This window comes from Rattus rattus, chromosome 11, assembly GCF_011064425.1.
Source record: "Rattus rattus isolate New Zealand chromosome 11, Rrattus_CSIRO_v1, whole genome shotgun sequence".
Taxonomy (NCBI): Eukaryota; Metazoa; Chordata; class Mammalia; order Rodentia; family Muridae; genus Rattus; species Rattus rattus.
Genome location: NC_046164.1, coordinates 4,899,899 through 4,917,590, shown reverse-complemented (window position 1 = coordinate 4,917,590; position 17,692 = coordinate 4,899,899). Strand labels below are relative to the sequence as shown.

Sequence of the window (17,692 nt, the reverse complement as noted above, 5' to 3'; positions counted from 1 at the left end):
CATGGCTCGACACCCTTTAAAACTAGTTGGATGACATTGATTAGAAAGACTTTAAATCTCCATTTCCTAAAACAGGTTAATAAGCAATACAGGTGAGCTCACTATGCAGAGTTCAAAACTGCGTTTTAATGCTCCTAAAACGCAGCGACCTGCAGACAGGAACATTGCTAAATTTGCTCTCATCATCCAGGAATAACCGTTTGTAAAAGACAGTGTTTAGCAGCGAGCCATCTTTTTTGTTCGCGCCACCTGAAAGGACAGGGAGGCTTCAGCATCACTGCAAGAGAAAGGCAGCTTCCTTGTGACGTCAAATCAGCGGGCTCTCGCCCGGGCTTTAGGCCGGTTCCGGTTCCCTGGCTTTCCGGACACCCGAGTGAGCGAGCGCGGCGCCATACTGCGCGTGCTCCGCAGAAGGACGCGAGAAGGCTGGGTCCTGCTCTCCAAACTGATGCCTGATTGGCTGGCGTTGTGCTGGGGGGTTCCCTAGCCCTTTCCGCAGGGGTAAAACAATAAGAGGGGGCGGCGGCAAAGGGGGCGGGACGTCCGTGTTCTTGGAGCTCGTTGCAGCTCTAGGCTCTCGGGAAGAGGTGGCTGTGAGAGGCCCGAGCTCGCGGCTCTCTGGATTCCGAAGCCTCGGGTTGATTCGAGGGAGGAGAATCTGCTGCGGCCGATCCCGCGACACTCCTGACCTCCGCGCGACGTGCCCGCCGCCGCTGTTGGTTGGAGGTGTGTACGGGGGCCGAGAGGGGCGGTCGGTGTGGTGGTCGGCAGGGGACATTTCCCTCCGCTCCGCGGCTCGCGGCAACCGTCCGGTGTGTGCGCTTGGTGTCGGGGTTGGTGCGGCAGAAACATTGTTCTCGCCGGCTGCCTACGCCAGCAGGAGTGCGTGCGTGCGAAGCCGGGCCTTTCCTTGCAAGGTGAGCGGGAGACTGCGTGGGGAGGAAGATGACCCGCGCGCGTGGTGCAGAGGAGGGCACAGGTGGGGCTGGGGATTGCTAGGATGAGGCGGCCCGGGGGTGGGATCCTGTCCGCCGCAGCTCCCAGAGTGCGCCGACGGGCGCCAAGCCGCGAAGCGGGGCAGTGGGCTTCTGCAGTGGCGGTTTCAGGGTCGGAAGCCCACCCGGCCTGGCTTCTCCGCTCGTTTGCGGCCCTAGTTCCCGGTCGTCGCCCCGCCCGTGGGGGAGGGGAAGGAGGCCGTGTCGGCGGAGGCAGAAGCAACGCAGATGCGAAAGTAGCGGCCTCCGGGCACCATTTCTGTGCCCGGAAACTGAATCCGGGGTTGAAGGTGGCCGCTGCTCCAGTTGCCGGTGCTCCGCGTTCCTTCCCTTCCCCCGCCCCCCCGGATTATCCGGAACATGTTCGGATACTGGGACTGTAACGAGCGTCTCCTACGTCCTTTTTCTGCAGAAGATCTCCTGTTACCGAGGAATAAAAAGGACGTTTCAGTGCTTTGGGAATGGGTTTTTCTACCCTCATCATTCTTTAGGGTAGGATGAGGGGAGAAGAACGTAAGTTTCCCTAGACGGTGTGGATTTTGTTAGTGGAATCTGATCGAGGTATTCTTGTGTCTCTAAGGGCAGATTTCTTCAGGTGCCCCTGTGCTGGTTTGGGGCTGTAGGATCGTGCTCACAATTTCTACTCCCAAGATATAACTAGTTTTAAACCAAAGCAAGAAATACATTGAGGAGGTGCCTTTTGCTTCCTTAAAAACAAAACACGTGCACCAGGAAAATTGCCCCCTTCTCTCCGGGTGTGATTGTTGCGCTTTTGATTAGCTTAAGGTTTCTGGTTTTTGGATTCTAGACACCATCATTTGTTCCAAGTACCCAGGCAGGGGAACTATTAGTTGCAGTTTAAAAGGATGCACTCACTCTAGATGAGGATAGTAATTTCTTGTCCCAATTCCATATTTGGCAGTTATTGTAGCCCTAGGCATGTGAACCAAACTTTTTGAGTAAACACTTGCCTTTGCCAAATTTAGTGATCCCTTTATGGTCTTTAGGTTTGGACCCAGTGTCCCACCACTCTGGAGTCAGAGGCAGGTGACTTTTTGAGTTCGAGGCCAGCCTGGTCTACATACTTCACAGGACAGCCAGGGCTACTTAGTGAGGTACTGACTCAAAAGAGATTGGGTCAGTTTGGCCCTTAGGGCTGAGTTATATATTGCCCCTTCATACTGTTTTAGGTCGTGTGTTCCATCTAATCTCAGTTGTATGCAAATTATTTTGTGAGGAAAAATCTATAGTGAGAACGACTTCAAAATGTGTGTCCTACTGGTTTAATTCGGTGGTGGTTTAGTTTATTGAGTATTCAGAATTGAAATATTGGTGGGCATGGATGCACGGTTTTATTCTCAGTGCTTGGGAGGCAGAGGCAGGCGGATCTGTAGACTACAGAGTGAGGTACAGGACAGCCAGGGCTACACCAAAAACCCACACTCAAACAAAACAAAAAACTAGAATTGCAGTATCAGTGACAGTGAAAGCAAGCTTCAAGGGTGTAAACTAGAGTGCTTGTGGAATGGGTGGCTGTCAGAGGAGCAGGTGAAGAAGTCATTCAGTAATTTAGTAAGTTAACTTTGGCTAAGAGTCTGAATTGCACGTTCAAGGCACTAGTAATACCCAGCAGTCTAGTACCCAGACTCAGCCACCATTAGCTGATAGGTGATGAAGGCAGTATCTTGTTCAGCCTTTGGCCTGTGAACCTAGGGCAGATTTACTATCTAGACTAAATGTTAGCTTAGTGACCTGAGCAGTTGGATTATTAGGGAAGTTCTGGTTTTGAAGAAATTGTTGGCATTGTTCGTAGCAGGGGAATGTGGGCAGCTCTATTTGTATTAGAGATTAAAATACCAAAATTTCAGTGTCAGCAACTGGAATTTTATACTCATAGTACCTTTAGATTCTTGACAGCAGTTTTTTTCTTTGTTGTAAAGTCCTTACACATTATATTAGTTATTTTCTAAGTTGCCTTAATTTTTCCTATATTTTATGTTGAGTAGATATGAAGATGACATCCTTTTAACATTTATTTATTTATTTATTTATTTATTTTTTTGAGCTGGGGATCGAACCCAGGGTCTTGCGCTTGCTAGGCAAGCGCTCTACCACTGAGCCAAATCCCCAACCCCTCCTTTTAACATTTAATAACATTTTACACTGAAGCACAAGTTGGATTGCTTGTGAACAGAAAGTGGGTGGGTCTGAGTTGAAAGTTCTGACCTGGTTTCTGCACTGGTAGATGTGTGCTTGATGGCCAGTAAACACACCTATGTGTCTCCCCAAACGCTTGTGCTTTGGTTTATTGTGATCATCTCATCTCTGGACATTGTATCTGTCTTGTTACTGTACTAACGCTGGGGACATTCCTTACTATCTTGTGTTGCTGTCCTGCTATTTCTTCCCTGAGCGCCCCGCCCCCTTATCTTTTTTCTTTTAATTGCATTTATTTGGTTTCTTGGGGACAGGATCTTTGTGTAGCTGGAGCTAGCCTGGCTTTGCTGTGTGTCCTAGACTGGCCTGGAATTTACAGCCTTTGCCTCCTTGGCTCTGGTGTTACAGATACATGCTCAACATGAAAATTGAACTGTAGAGTTTCTTAAGGGCTTATTTTACTATTTTTAATTATGTCCATGCAAGTGTGTGTGTGTCTGTGTGTGTCTGTGTGTGTCTGTGTGTGTCTGTGTGTGTGTCAGAGGTGTTGTCTCCTGAGCTTGCCTTATAGGCAGGCTGGTATCTGCCGAGTGTGGGTGATAGGAAGAACTCAGGGCTGATAAGAACAGTATGCACTCTTAAGTCTCTCCAGCTCCTAAAGCCTGGTGGTGGTGGTGGTGTTTGAGACAGTCTGGTCTTGAATTCCCAGAGATTAGATTTGTTGTGGCGACCTTGGATCCAAGAGCCTCAGTGATAGACAAAGTTATGGGTAAAGGAATCCTAATATATGGGGCAAGTTCTGACATACAGAAGCTAAACATGACCGCCATTAAGAAATTGTTGCCCACAAAAATAATGTCACCTGCTCACCACCTGTAGTTTGCTTTGCCTTTTTTTTTTTTTTTGAGGTGAAGGGTCTCTGGTCCTGACCAACCTGAACTCTAGCTAGACCAGGCTGACCTTGAATGGGCTTGTCTCTACCTCCTGTGTTCTGGGATTCAAGGAGTGGGACACCACACCCAGTCTCTTAAAATTTTTATTCTTGATTCTTCCAAAAATTTTAATTTTTTTCCCTTTTTTGTTTCTTTTTCTGGACTTCTTGAGACTGTCTATGTGTAGTAGTCTTGGATGTCCTGGGTCTCACCATGTAGACCAGGCTAGCCTAAATTTTCAGAGTCTTCTGTCCACAAAAATGATCATATTATGCTGCTACATCACATCTTCTCCTTCCCCCTTTGAGACAGGGTCTCTCTATAGCCCCAGCTGTCCTTGAACTCAGTACACACACACACACACACACACACACACACACACACACACACACACACACACACACACGGCTAGCCTTGAACTCAGATCCACCTGTCTCTGCCTTGCAAGTGCTGGAATTGGAAGGCGCATGCCACCACAGCTGGCCCAAAGCAGATGTGTAAGTAATGAAAACATGCTGATGACTCCTGTTCTTGGGGCGCAGGCTGAGGAACCTTGATCTCTTTTGAATTCTAAGTATCAGTTTCCCTTTTCTATAAGTGACGTAAAGACCCTCCCTATTGAAGGAGGTAAAGGAAACACAGGATACATTAGACTTTAAAACATAATGGGGTTGGGGAAGGGTGGGCATGGTTGCACATAGATGCCTGCCATTCCAGAGGCAGAGGCAGGAGGGGAGGTCGTGAAGCGGAGGGCAGCCTGGTCCTAGAGAGGGAATTCAGGACAGCCAGGGCTACAGAGAGAGACCTTGCTTCAGAAGGGTGGGGGCAGCATCTCGTTTCCCAGTGGTGGTCATGTTCAGCTTCTGTACTTCAGAACTTGCCTCTTACCCTATAGTTGCCTTATCTATAACCTCATTCAATTTATCACTGTGGTTCTTGGATCCAAGGTTGATACAACAAATCTGTTCCTTGTCCTAAAATCGAGTGGATAGATAGTATTGTGGTCATTAAAGTCACTTTAAACAAAGACCTTTGGGAGCTTTGGATATGGTTACAGTGTTAAAATGGAGCTAGCATTCTAAAATGGGATCTAGTCTCTTTGGGTCTGTGAGAATGGACTTTGGCCCTAGCCAGAGCCTGGAGAGGTGGTGGTGGTGGGGTTGGTGGGGGTGGGGGTGGTGGTGGTGGTGGTGGTGGTGGTGGTGGTGGTGGTGGTGGTGGTGGTGGTGGTGGTGGAGGAAGCATCATGTCCCGGAGCTGAGCTGAGCTGAGCTGGGGCTGCGCATGGGTATCCTTTGAAAACAGATTCTGCTAAAGAGGCTACAGTCTGCTGTTAGAACTCTCCATGTGTAAAGTGATACGTATACCCTTCCAAGTGAGGTTTATAAAGACTAAAGGGTACTGAGGATATAGCTCTGTTGGCAGAGTTCTTGCTTAAAACATGCAAGCCCTGGGTTTGATCCCCTGTGCTCCATAAACTCCCTGTAGTGATGTCACATTGTAATTTGCTTCTGAGGCACTGAAGGCAGGAGGAGCAGAAACCTAAGGTGATTTTGCACTACATGACACAGAGAGAGAGAGAGAGAGAGAGAGAGAGAGAGAGAGAGAGAGAGAGAGAGAGAGAGAGACAGAAAGAAAAAAAGAATGAATGAATAGCAATATCAAAGGTCCCTTTGTTTGAAAATGCATAGGCTTGAACATCTCCAGTCTGAAAAGCAGGAATGTTCTGAAATTTGAAACCTTGAAACAGTTGCATTGGTAATTATGGTCAGGTATTTGCAGTTAAATTTGATTTTTCTGAAGAGCCATTTTATCACTAGTGATAGAGCAGTGTCCTTAGTATGAACATGGGGAGAGGCCATTTAAGATAAACTATGAGATTAAAATTATTTTGCTTTGGATAACCCAATCTCTTCTATTGTAATGTGGTCTATTAAGTTTACTATTTGGTGGCTCTTTGAAATTAATTTCATTCTTTTGCTCATCATATACATTGCCTTTCCATTAAGAAAACCATAATTTAATTTTAAGTTTTGTTCTGGTTTTTTCAGTGTCTTGTTTAAAGGCTCTGTGGCCTTTAGCAGTATTGGGGACTTAAGTCTGAGACATCACCAGGTTCATGGTTTATCATTGGATGACAGTGAAGTTTGGCTGCTCTTTAGGATCTGTATCATGAGCTTTTCTCTCAGTGCTGATGTTGGGACTTGGACCAGAACTGGTCAGCTGTGGAAGCACATTTTTGCTGACTACATACAGCTCCTGGCCCCAGAGCCTTTCCTTTTTATGTTTGGAGTTTTAACCTGCATGCAAGTCTGTACCACATGCATTCCTGGTGCCTGCAGAGGCCAGCAGGTGGCTTCAGATCTGCAGGAACTGGAGTTAGACATGGTTTTGAGCTGCCATGTAGGTGCTGGGAATAGAAAACAGGTCTATTGAAGAGTGGCCTGTGAAGTTCTTAACCACCAAGCCATTTGTCCAGTCTCTGTTCTTTTTCTAGATTTCCCTGCTTTTGTTCCCCATCTAACTTCCCTAGCTTACCCTGACTTAGTAATATTTTTAGTATAACCAGACTCTAGCCATTAGAATTATATTGTTCTTACTAATGTGGGCATATTGAAAGTGAGCAATTTTTAGCTTAGTGATGTTATGCCAGGCATAGTATATTTATTTAATACCAGTGTTCAGGAGTCCTGGGCAGAAAGATTGCTGTGAATTCAAGGCCGTCTTGACTAGAGTGGACCTCTAGTTGTCAAAACCAGTAATGTTGAGTGAATTTTCATCTCAATGATCTGGTGGAAGTCCAGGACCTCAGATTAGGCAGACTGACTGAAATCCCTGGTACTTTTTTTTTACTTTTTAAAAAAGATTATATATATACATGCATACACACACACACACACACACACACACACACACACACACACACGCGCGCGCGCGGCATCAGATCCCTTTACAGATAGTCGTGAGCTACCATGTGGGTGCTGGGATCTGACCTCTGGAAGAGCAGTCAGTGCTCTTAACCGCTGAGCCATCTCTCCAGCCCCGCTTTCATACTTTTCATTTCTTTTCCTCTTTTCTTATGACACTCACTCTATAGATCAGGCAGGCCTCAAACTCCTGGTGCTAGTATTAGGTGTGCCATCCTCCTGGCAGGCTAGCTTTGCTTAAATGTATGTGTAAGGGTGTTTTGCTTGCGTATCTGTGCCACCACATCTATGCCTAGTGCTCAAGGAGGCCTTGGATCTCCTGAAACTGGACCTGCCAGGTGAATGCTGGGAATCAACCACACCCCAAGTATACTGGAAAAGCAGCCCTGCTGTTAACTGTCGAGCCATCTCTCCAGTCCCTAGAACCCTATTTTCGAACTGTTAGCATGCCTGTTAGATCGTTACCAGAAAGGAATGAAAATTTAAAAAGTAACTGTGACATAGTAACTTTGATGTGCACGGTAAGGCTAATGGCCGTAGATTTGTTCATCTTGTGAGAATCTAGCACAGAGAACAGATCGGTTCCTAGTGGCAGTGATGGTGATGGAAGAAGCCTTCCAGCTGCTTGCCGTTGACCTGCCTTCGTGCGGCAGTCATTTTCTGGTCTCCCATTAGATTTTATAACATAGTGTTGATAACAAAAGTTCAGGGCTGCAGAGATGGCTCAGCGGTTAAGAGCCCTGGCTGCTCTCCAGAGGACCTGAGTTCAATTCCCAGCACCCACATGGTGGCTCCCAGCTATTTATAGGGGGATCCGATGCCCTCTTCTGGCTGGCAGATGTATATGCAGCAGAGCACTCATACATTAAATAAATAAAATTTGGAAAAAATAAAAAAAACCCAAAGCTTCAGGGCTTCAGAGAGATGGCTCAGAAGTTAAGAGCACTTTCTGCGTTCAATTCCAGCATCCACATAATAATCACGACTGTCTGTAACCTCAGTTCCTTCGGATCCCATGTCCTCCTCCGACCTTCAGGCCTGCACGTGGTGCACAGATGTACATGCGAGCAAAACACTGTGTGTGTGTGTGTGTGTGTGTGTGTGTGTGTGTGTGTAAAATAAACCTAAAAGCACACCGCTTCATCCCGTATTCCAGGTTGGCCTGCAGTGATTCTTTTGCCTCAGACTCGCACTGCTTCATCTTGAGGCCTGGGCCGCTAAGCTTGGCTCACATCCTCTTTTTGAAGCTACGATTCTTAGATAGCAATGTTCACAATTGTAATTCTTGATAAAGAGGATGTTCTTGTCTACACTGGAAAATTTTCTATTTTTCATATTTTTGAGTGCATAATGTTATACCACTCAGAAGACAGCCTAACATTTGGTAAGTTCCAGGCCAATGGAGACTGTCTTTTAAGAAAGAGGACAGTGTCTGGCGAGCGGCCCTGAGTTTGTCTGCGGACATGTTTTCTCACACGTGCACGTGAGAGAGCACTGGTGTGTTGGCTCGCAGTGTGGGTAGAGCTTGGGGCCAGTCTCACATTTCACCTGTTTGTCAGCGCAGCACCATGGCTTAAGTGTAGCACCTGAGTCTCTCTGCTTAGGGTTGTCAGCCTCTGAAACGTTGTGTTTGAGGAAGATAGTGGCACTTGTAGTGTGCTGTTTGCATCTGCTTCGTGACTTTTTTTTTTAAGTGAGACACCATATAAAATTCAAGTCTAGAAGGACAGTTCCAGAGGAAGGAACAGCTAAGCAGAAGGACAGGAAACTGCGATTCCAAAGCAGCACTTAACCCCTGCGCTTCACCTTAGCGCCTCCTGACAGTGAAGTGCCCGCCACATTGTATTAGGGTGACTGTGGATGTCTTTGCTATTTAAAGAAAACCTGTATTGAAAATCGTTAAAATAGGAGTTCAGGTAGCATTTTGATTTGCCTGATGGATACACACACACTAAGATGTGTGTTTGAGTTTTGTTTTGTTCCTCCCTGGAGTATTTTTAAGAAAAGAGGTTTGGATTGGGCCCCACGTTGCTATTCACATAGGATGATTCACAGTGCCTTTGATCCACAGTCCAGGGCTTGAACATGATGCCCTCTTCTGGTTGCTTTGGGCACACACGTGCGCATGAATAAAAGTAGTCACATCCTTTTAAGACAAAATGTGCTTGTGTGTGTGCGAGTGAGTGCATGTGTGTGCACATGCAAGCGTTTGTGTCTGTTGGTTTATACACATCTTTTGGTACTGGAGATTGAACCAAGGGCTGTTTCTTGGACTTATACTACGCTACTGATTAGTGTAGATGTACTAAAAAAAAAAGTAGGGTTTGGGACTTTCAAAAATCTTTGTGTGTACATAGAAGTGTGGAGGTCAGAAGACAAACTATGAAAGTCCATTGTCTCCACCAATGGACTGAGGAATTAAGCTCAGATCAGGCAGATGCCTCTATCTCCTGAGCCATTCCACTGACCCTCTCCATTTCCTCCTCGTCAGAGAGAGCGAGAGAGCGAGAGCGCGCGCGCGCGCGCGCGCGAGAGAGAGAGAGAGAGAGTGTGTGTGTGTGTGTGTGTGTGTGTGTGTGTGTGTACCACTTGTTTGCCTAGTGCCTGTGGAGGTCGGAATAGGGTGTCTGGTTTCTTAGAACACAGTCGTGAACCACCCTGGAGCTTCTGGGAGCTGTCTTCTGCAAGAGCAAGAAGTGCTTTTTAGCTGCTGCCATTCCAAGATATATATATATATATATTCTTTAAAGATTTATTTATTCATTTATTATATGAGTACACTGTAGCTGTCTTCAGACACACCAGAAGAGGGCATCTGACTCAGGACCTCTGGAAGAGCAGTCAGTGCTCGTAACCACTGAGCCATCTCTCCAGCCCCAAGATATATTTTTTGGTTTTTTTTTTTTTTTCCGGAGCTGGGGACTGAACCCAGGGCCTTGCGCTTCCTAGGCAAGCGCTCTACTACTGAGCTAAATCCCCAACCTCCAAGATATATTTTTAATCGTGTATTTGTGTGTGTGTGTGTGTGATATGCGCATGGGTACCTTGGGGTTAGAGGTCAGATGCTCTGGAGCCGGAGTTCCAGGCAGTTAGGAGTCATCTGTATAGCCTGCTGTTCCTTATTCTTTATGTTGGCTGTAATTAGGCTGTTCTGAGGGCTATGTGTATAAGTAGTAAGTTGTACTTAACTAAGCTGATTTTCCATTTTTATTTAATGTATATGGGTGTTTTGTTTGCACATGTCTCTGTGTACTATGTGTATGCCTGGTGCCCAAGGAGACGCCAAGAAGAGACAAGCAGACAGACCCTTGGAACTGGAGTTACATGGCTGTGTTCCTTGATGTGGGTGCTCTGTTAGAATAGGCTCTTAACTGCTGTACCGTCTCCTAGGCTAGAAATTTATTTCTCTACTGTGATACATTTTAATAAATGGTGTTAATTTACTTTATTCTCAGTTATATATCTAAGATGATTTGTTTTGTGGTTATTTTACAAAGATGACTTAAAAGCTATGTTTCTTGTGTTTTCTCCTCCAGCATTTGACATTGTGCAGCAAAGAAATGGTTATGGAGAAGCCCAGTCCGCTGCTTGTGGGGCGGGAGTTTGTGAGGCAATATTATACTTTGCTGAATAAAGCTCCCGAGTATCTGCACAGGTAAAATTCAGACATTACTTCGTATTCACTGGGTATAGCCACGCTTACTGTCTGATCTATTATGTTAATATGTTGATAGTTTCTTTGCAAACAGGAACAACATGTCATATCACATCACATAGTACCATAACACATTTGGTTACACACACACTCACACTCACACACACACACTCACACACACTCCTTAGTATTTTGTGTTTCATTATTCTAATGTGGAGCTTGACTCACTACAAGGTTAGAGTGAGTGTGATTAGAAATCAGTGACTTGGGGTTGGGGATTTAGCTCAGCGGTAGAGCGCTTGCCTGGCGAGCGCAAGGTCCTAGGTTCGGTCCCCAGGGGAAAAAAAAAAAAAAAAAAAAAAAAAAAGAAATCAGTGGCTTGGGCTGATGAAATGGCTCAGTGGTTAAGAGCACTGACTGCTCTTCCAGAGGTCCCGAGTTCAAATCCCAGCAACCACATGGTGGCTCACAAACATCTGTAATGGGATCTGATGCCCTCTTCTGGTGACAACAGTGTACTCACATACATGAAATAAATCTTTAAAAAAAAAAAAAGATACCTTAAAAAATAAAAAAGAGGGCTGGAGAGATGGCTCAGCAGTTATAAGAGCACTGACTGCTCTTCCAGAGGTCCTGAGTTCAATTCCCAGCAACCACATGGTGACTCACAACCATCTGTAAAGAGATCCGATGCCCTCTTCTGGTGTATCTGAAGACAGCTGCAGTGTACTTATATATAATAAATGAATAAATATTAAAAAAAATAAAATAAGAAAGAAATCAATGACTTAAACTGGTCTTTTCAAGTTCTCATAGTGTTAGAACTACACATCTGTGAAGGATCTGTGCTCTCATCTGAGAAGCAGTATTACTTGCCAGATGCTATTAGTAGCTTGTTCACTATCTTGGTGAGAGTTGGACATCCATAAGCTTAATCCAGAGGCTGGGATGCAGTGTATGGTGGGCAGTTCTTGCTAAGTCCTATTCTGGGTGGAAGCAGTCCTTGAGGAAGTGGAGGGTAAGTGAGACTCTTGAAAGATGAGTCTTTGAAGCTGCTGTCTGTCCTTTGTTACTTCCCTCAGAGAGGCTATTACTGACTCTATGTAGGTCTTGGGTAAGCTTTCTGGAATTAGATTTTGTAGGCATACTGTTTGACATGTTAAGTTCTGTATTTCTGTATTTAGGAAAGGTTTGTGTTTACTGTTTTCTGGGTTTCCTTTCTGGAGATGATTTTTCCCCATGTAAACTTTATGCTGGTCTTAATGTAGGCACTTTAATTCTGTATTTCTCGTATTTGACAACTGACAGCCTTCTGTGTTTCTCTGGGTAGCCCTGGCTGTCCTGTATAGACCAGGCTGGCCTTAGTCTCAGAGTTCTTGAACTGTCTCGTGAGTGCTGGGAATCACCACCTGGCTAACAATAAGTAAGGTTTTCAACTAACTATAATAATATAACTATATTACTAATAGTATAGCTTTGAGGTCAGCAACATGACACAGTGGGAAAGACTTATGACCTGGAACATGCTCTGATCTCCACACAAACACATCTGTACATGAATAGCCATAAAATAATTGTAAAGAATCTTAAGATGGTACAGCTTCCATTTTAGATCCAGCTTATTTAACTATGTTTTCCTCTCTTCTACTTTTTTTTTCCCCCTGGAGCTGAGGACTGAACCCAGGGCCTTGCGCTTGCTAGGCAAACGCTCTACCACTGAGCTAAATCCCCAACCCCTCTCTTCTACTCCTAATAAGTTTTGATGCTTTTAAATTTTTCACCAAGGGGTTGGAAGATGAGTCAGCAGTAAGTAAAAAGTATTTGTTGGTCTTGGAGAGGCTTGAGTTTGATTCCAACACCCACGTTTCAACTCAAAACCATCTGTAACTCAGTCTCATAGGATCCTGAAAAGGCATACAAGGTGCACTACATAGATACAGGCAAGAAATCTAAAAACTCAATAAAATTTTTAATACTTTTCTTCTTAGATAGCCCTTTTTATGTACCTTACTTATATTCTTAGAGTAAGTTCCTTGACCAGTTGTCATATCTAAGGTCTGATTATTTCTTAGGTTTTATGAAGTTTTTTTAAAAAATTCTGTTTATTATCTATAAGTGCACTGTAGCTGTCTTCAGACACACCATAAGAGGGCATCTGACTTCATTACAGATGGTTGTGAGCCACCATGTGGTTGCTGGGATTTGAACTCAGGACCTCTGGAAGAGCAGTCAGTGCTCTTAACCACTGAGCCATCTCTTCAGCCCCTGAAGATTTAAGTGTGTGTGTGTGTGTGTGTGTGTGTGTGGTGTGGTGTGGTGTGGTGTGGTGTGGTGTGGTGTGGTGTGGTGTGGTGTGTAGGCATGCACATGTGTGCGGGCATCTGAGGAGGCTGAAGGAATTGGGTTCCCCCTGGAGCTGAAGTGACATGTCAGACGGTGTGAGCTGGTTATGTGGATTGTGTACACACTTAGATAATAGCACTATTTTATGAAGTTGTTAGGATTAAAAGAATCAGTATATGTCACTGAAAATAATGACATGTTTAACTATTGGACGGATTCTTCCTTTCTTCTCCCTGCTCGGTAGTGCTGAAGAACACCTTATGAGTTACTTAGCATTCAAAGGGAAAGCCAATGTCGAGATGATTGTAGACTTTCACTGGTCTTTGAATTAATTCAGTTATTTGTAAGCTGTAAGCTGTGGAGTTAGTAACACTTGGAGGTCACTGAAGAGAGTATTAATGGGACGTAGGATTTTCAGATAAGTCTGGACAGTGAGTTTTTATGAGAAGAAGGTAATTGATCACTAAGTACTAGAGCACTAAGTGTATTTAGGATGCACTTGGACTTACTCTTTCAGTTTTAAATGAGGCGATAAGAAAAGATTGATCCAGATTTGAGGGTAGCTGATTGGGCATCTGCCTTGTGACATGGATATGCTGAGGAAGGAGTCTGTGGGCATTGACTCATTTAACCCTTACAGCAACTCTGTGGGGAGTGGTCACATCCATGTTTATGACTAAGGACCCCTAACCTGTTTGTTAGCAGAGCTCTAATGGCTAGATCCTAAACCTTCTTGACGTGTCGGTGGTGATATTTTTACTTGTGGCCGTTTCGCAGGTTTTATGGCAGGAATTCCTCCTATGTTCATGGTGGAGTGGATGCCAGTGGAAAGCCCCAGGAAGCAGTTTATGGCCAAAATGTAAGTCACAAATTACCTATTTTCAAAATGTCTCTGAATTAAGATGGCTTTTAAAAAAATGCCTTTCAGTAGGTGTCTTTGGTATGATCTTTTGCTATAAAGAGTTTTAGTAGAACTGCATTTGTATTAGGATGTATTTAAAAGGAGAGCTCGGAATGCTTTATACACATAGTTGAGAAAGTGTATTTTGCATATTACAGGAATGTGTGAAATAACTGATCTTGATGGGAAGAGAGGATGTTGTAGGATTTGGGGATTCAGCTGGACTCCAGGCTTGGTCCTTAGCAAACAGGAAGAAAAATATAAAAATATAAAAAATATAAAAAAATATCAACATAATAAAGTAAACATCATAAAGTAAAATTAGGTGTGAGGTCAAAGGCAGTTGGTAACAGTTTATGAGAATGGTCATCTGGTCCTGTTGCAGGACATTTGATCGCTGTGAACCCCAAGACTGTTAGTTACTGGAAAAAAAGTTTGTAGTTATGGCGTGGCTTAGCCTTAGCGCACACTCTTAATTCCTGGTTGCAATACAGACATGTCCTTAGCACAGAACTTTCATCCCAAACAATGAAGGTAAGCTTAGTCTGTAGAAGGAAGCACCCAAGTTTGAAATGATGTGTAATTGAGTGGCAGTCAAAGTGATGAATCAGAAAGAGCTGACAGGATAGGATCTGCCCAACGAGAAGAGAGAGGAAAGGGAAGCTACTTAAAGGGCAGTGCAGAGAGAAAGAAAGCCATTTTACCAGAACAGTTTTCCAGAAACAGGTTGGAGAGAGAACAAGCTAGACACAGGTAAAGACAGAATGAGCCAGGGAATGAGAAGGAGACAGAAGATCAGAACAGATTGCCAGAGTTAGTGTGAGGCCAAGCAGAGCATTCAGGAGAGGCTGAGAGAGAGAAGGCAGATTGAGTCAGTCAGCTTAGAGCCAGAACGGCTGAGTTGAACCAACCAGCCAGAGCTCAGAAAAACCAGGAATGGGGATGAGCTTATTCAGCAGCAAGTCTCAGAGACTGAGAACGTTGTAGGCCTAGATTAGCTTGTACAGAGGCTAGACGCTTCCAGCATGAGGCCTAGGTTAGCAGACAGTGGTAGTAAGACTGCAATTACATAAAAGGTACTTGTACATCTGGCCCCCAATGGGGCTCAAACCCGAAACCCTGAGATTAAATCGCAAGCTCTATCAACTGAGATAAGCAGAGGAATGAAGGGGAGAGCTGCATAACACCCAGACTGCAACACAGCATCAACATGCATTCGGATTTCTTGTATAGAGAGGATAGTAGTTACAGGAGTCTGTGGTAATACATAGTTTCTGGTCTGAATTCTAATCAATGCAAAAGTGGCAAGTAGTTAACTCTTTTTGGGTTGTGAGGAAATGTGCACACAATAATGTGCAGTTAATGTGGTAACATGAGAAATTTATTTTACCCTTTTCCCCTGTAAAGGATATACACCACAAAGTGTTATCTCTGAACTTCAGTGAATGTCATACCAAAATCCGTCATGTGGACGCTCATGCGACCTTGAGTGACGGTGTAGTGGTACAGGTCATGGGCTTGCTGTCGAACAGTGGCCAGCCTGAGAGGAAGTTTATGCAGACCTTTGTTCTGGCTCCTGAAGTAAGTGTTCACTTCGTTTGCTTTGTGTTTATAGGAGTTATTCGTTAATAGTTTATTGGATGCTAGGTTTCTTCCTACAGGCTTTGGATTTGCCTGTTTTTTAAATTCATTGATATTTGAGTTTTATTTACTTTCCTGGGTGTTCTGCCTTTATGTCTACACTGTTGTGTACACCTACATCTTCGGATGTCTTGGGACTGGTGCCAGAGACAGTTCCTTCATGGGTGCTCAAAATCAAACCCTGTCCTGTGAGAGCAGCGCACCTGCTGAGTCGCCTCCCCAGCGTTTACTGTTGTTTCTTAGTTATGTGCTTGAGTGTTTTACTTGCTTGTATGGATGTGTCTGATGGCCATAGACGAGGAAGAGTGTCAGGGCCTCTGGACCTGGATGATAAATACAGAAGGAAAAGATTGGCTCGATGTGGTAGAGCACATGGCTGTGTGTAGAAAGCTCTGAGTTTGATTCCCAGGATCATAAGACAGGAAAATAACCCACATGGTCTTTGAAATATTAAACTGTATTTTAAAAAGGTTTTGAAAAAGTGAAAAAAACTTTAACTCAATTTTTAGAAGTTTTTAAATCATAATAATTTAATTTTATTTATTTTTTTATTTTTATTTTTTTTTCCGGGGCTGGGGACCGAACCCAGGACCTTGCGCTTCCTAGGTAAGCGCTCTACCACTGAGCCAAATCCCCAATCCCCAATTTTATTTTTTTAAAAGTCATTTTGGTAAGTTTTTACTATGATGGTCATTACAGTGGGGCATATTACGTCAGTAAGATTAGTGGCCATATATTTTCATTAAGCGCAGCTCTGAAGAAGCAATCAAACTATGCATTACTCAAGCAATCAGTCCTTATTAAACTTCATCTGTGATCAGCTATATATAATAAAAGAGTGCAGTATTATATAATTATAAAAGTATTGATCTAGAGTCTCAGCCCCTTGAATAAGAGAAATGGCTGAGTTACTATAAACTAATGTCGAAGCTCCGATTGCAATGCAGAAGGTCATTATGGCAAGAAAATTAACTTTAATTAATAAAGTTAATTTATTAGTTGGGCAGAAATTAATTTTTATTTTTAATTTTTAGTTTTAATCACTAGTGTCTACTCATTCATGATGCTGGGCTTTTGACATTTTCATGTGTGTGTATTATGGATTTTATTTTTTAACACAGTCTTCCTATAGCTTGATCTGTGGCTCTCTCTGACTTGGAAGAGATGGGATTACAGGCATTGGCCCCCACATTTTTTAAAATTTTATGTACGAGTACATTGTCCCTGTCTTCAGACACTCCAGAAGAGGGCATTGGATCCCACTACATATGGTTGTGAGCCACCATGTGGTTGCTGGGACTTAAACTCAGGACCTCTGGAAGAGCAGCCTGTGCTCTTAACCACAGAACCATCTCTCCAGCACCCCCCCCCCCTTTTTTTTTTTTGTGCTACCATATTTTATAACAGTCATTTGGTGATGTTTGTCTTCTCTGAGTTAGCATCGTGATATAGATTGCATGTGAGATTGTGTGACTTACCATGGATGTTTACAGTTGTTGGAGGATATTGTGGGCACTTCTATTTATGGGTATTCATGGAATACTTGTATGTTGTTTTCCTGTAGGGATCTGTTCCAAATAAATTTTATGTTCACAATGATATGTTTCGTTATGAGGATGAAGTATTTGGAGATTCCGAACCAGAACTTGATGAAGGTGAGCTTAACTAGAAGGGGAAAGGTTCTCTCAATGGTCTGTCTTTGCCATTTCTGTAAGTATGAAACTTTGGGGAATTTGCTGTTTATTTGACCTGAAATTCTCTTTCCCCCTTTAAATTTTTGTTAGGGGTAGTATAACTGTGTGTGTACATGAATTATGTAAAAGTCAAACGTAGGGTGTTTGTATAGACTACTAGAGTTTGGTGCACACTCTGGACATGTCTTGGGGACACAGACGCTTTTATCAAAATGAGATGAGTAGCCTAGAACTCACTCATTTCTGTCTTTGTCACCCAAGTTGTGGCTGTACTAAGAAGAATACCAGTTTTTTCATTACCACGCTTAAATAGGACAGCAAAACCAAATAATGGGGTTTTTTTAGCTTCTTTGTTTTTCCTTTCTTTACTAATACATCTTGTTAAAATAGAGTATAATAATCATTTTTCTTGCTTGTTCTCTTTAGTTTGTGGGGAACAGGGAATAT

At 43.7% G+C, this 17,692-nt stretch overlaps 1 protein-coding gene across 1 annotated transcript in view; it reads left to right on the top strand.

Annotated features, from left to right (window-relative positions):
• Nucleotides 1-374: 374 nt before the first annotated feature.
• The window catches only part of G3bp2 (G3BP stress granule assembly factor 2), a 30,519-nt gene continuing 13,201 nt past the window's right edge, over nt 375-17,692 (top strand). Inside the window, exons 1-5 of the mRNA XM_032916493.1 lie at nt 375-726; nt 10,548-10,666; nt 13,787-13,868; nt 15,318-15,491; nt 17,116-17,206. Coding sequence (XP_032772384.1) covers nt 10,572-10,666; nt 13,787-13,868; nt 15,318-15,491; nt 17,116-17,206 — 442 coding nt within the window. The 5' untranslated portion in view covers nt 375-726; nt 10,548-10,571. The remainder of the gene's footprint in view (nt 727-10,547; nt 10,667-13,786; nt 13,869-15,317; nt 15,492-17,115; nt 17,207-17,692) is intronic.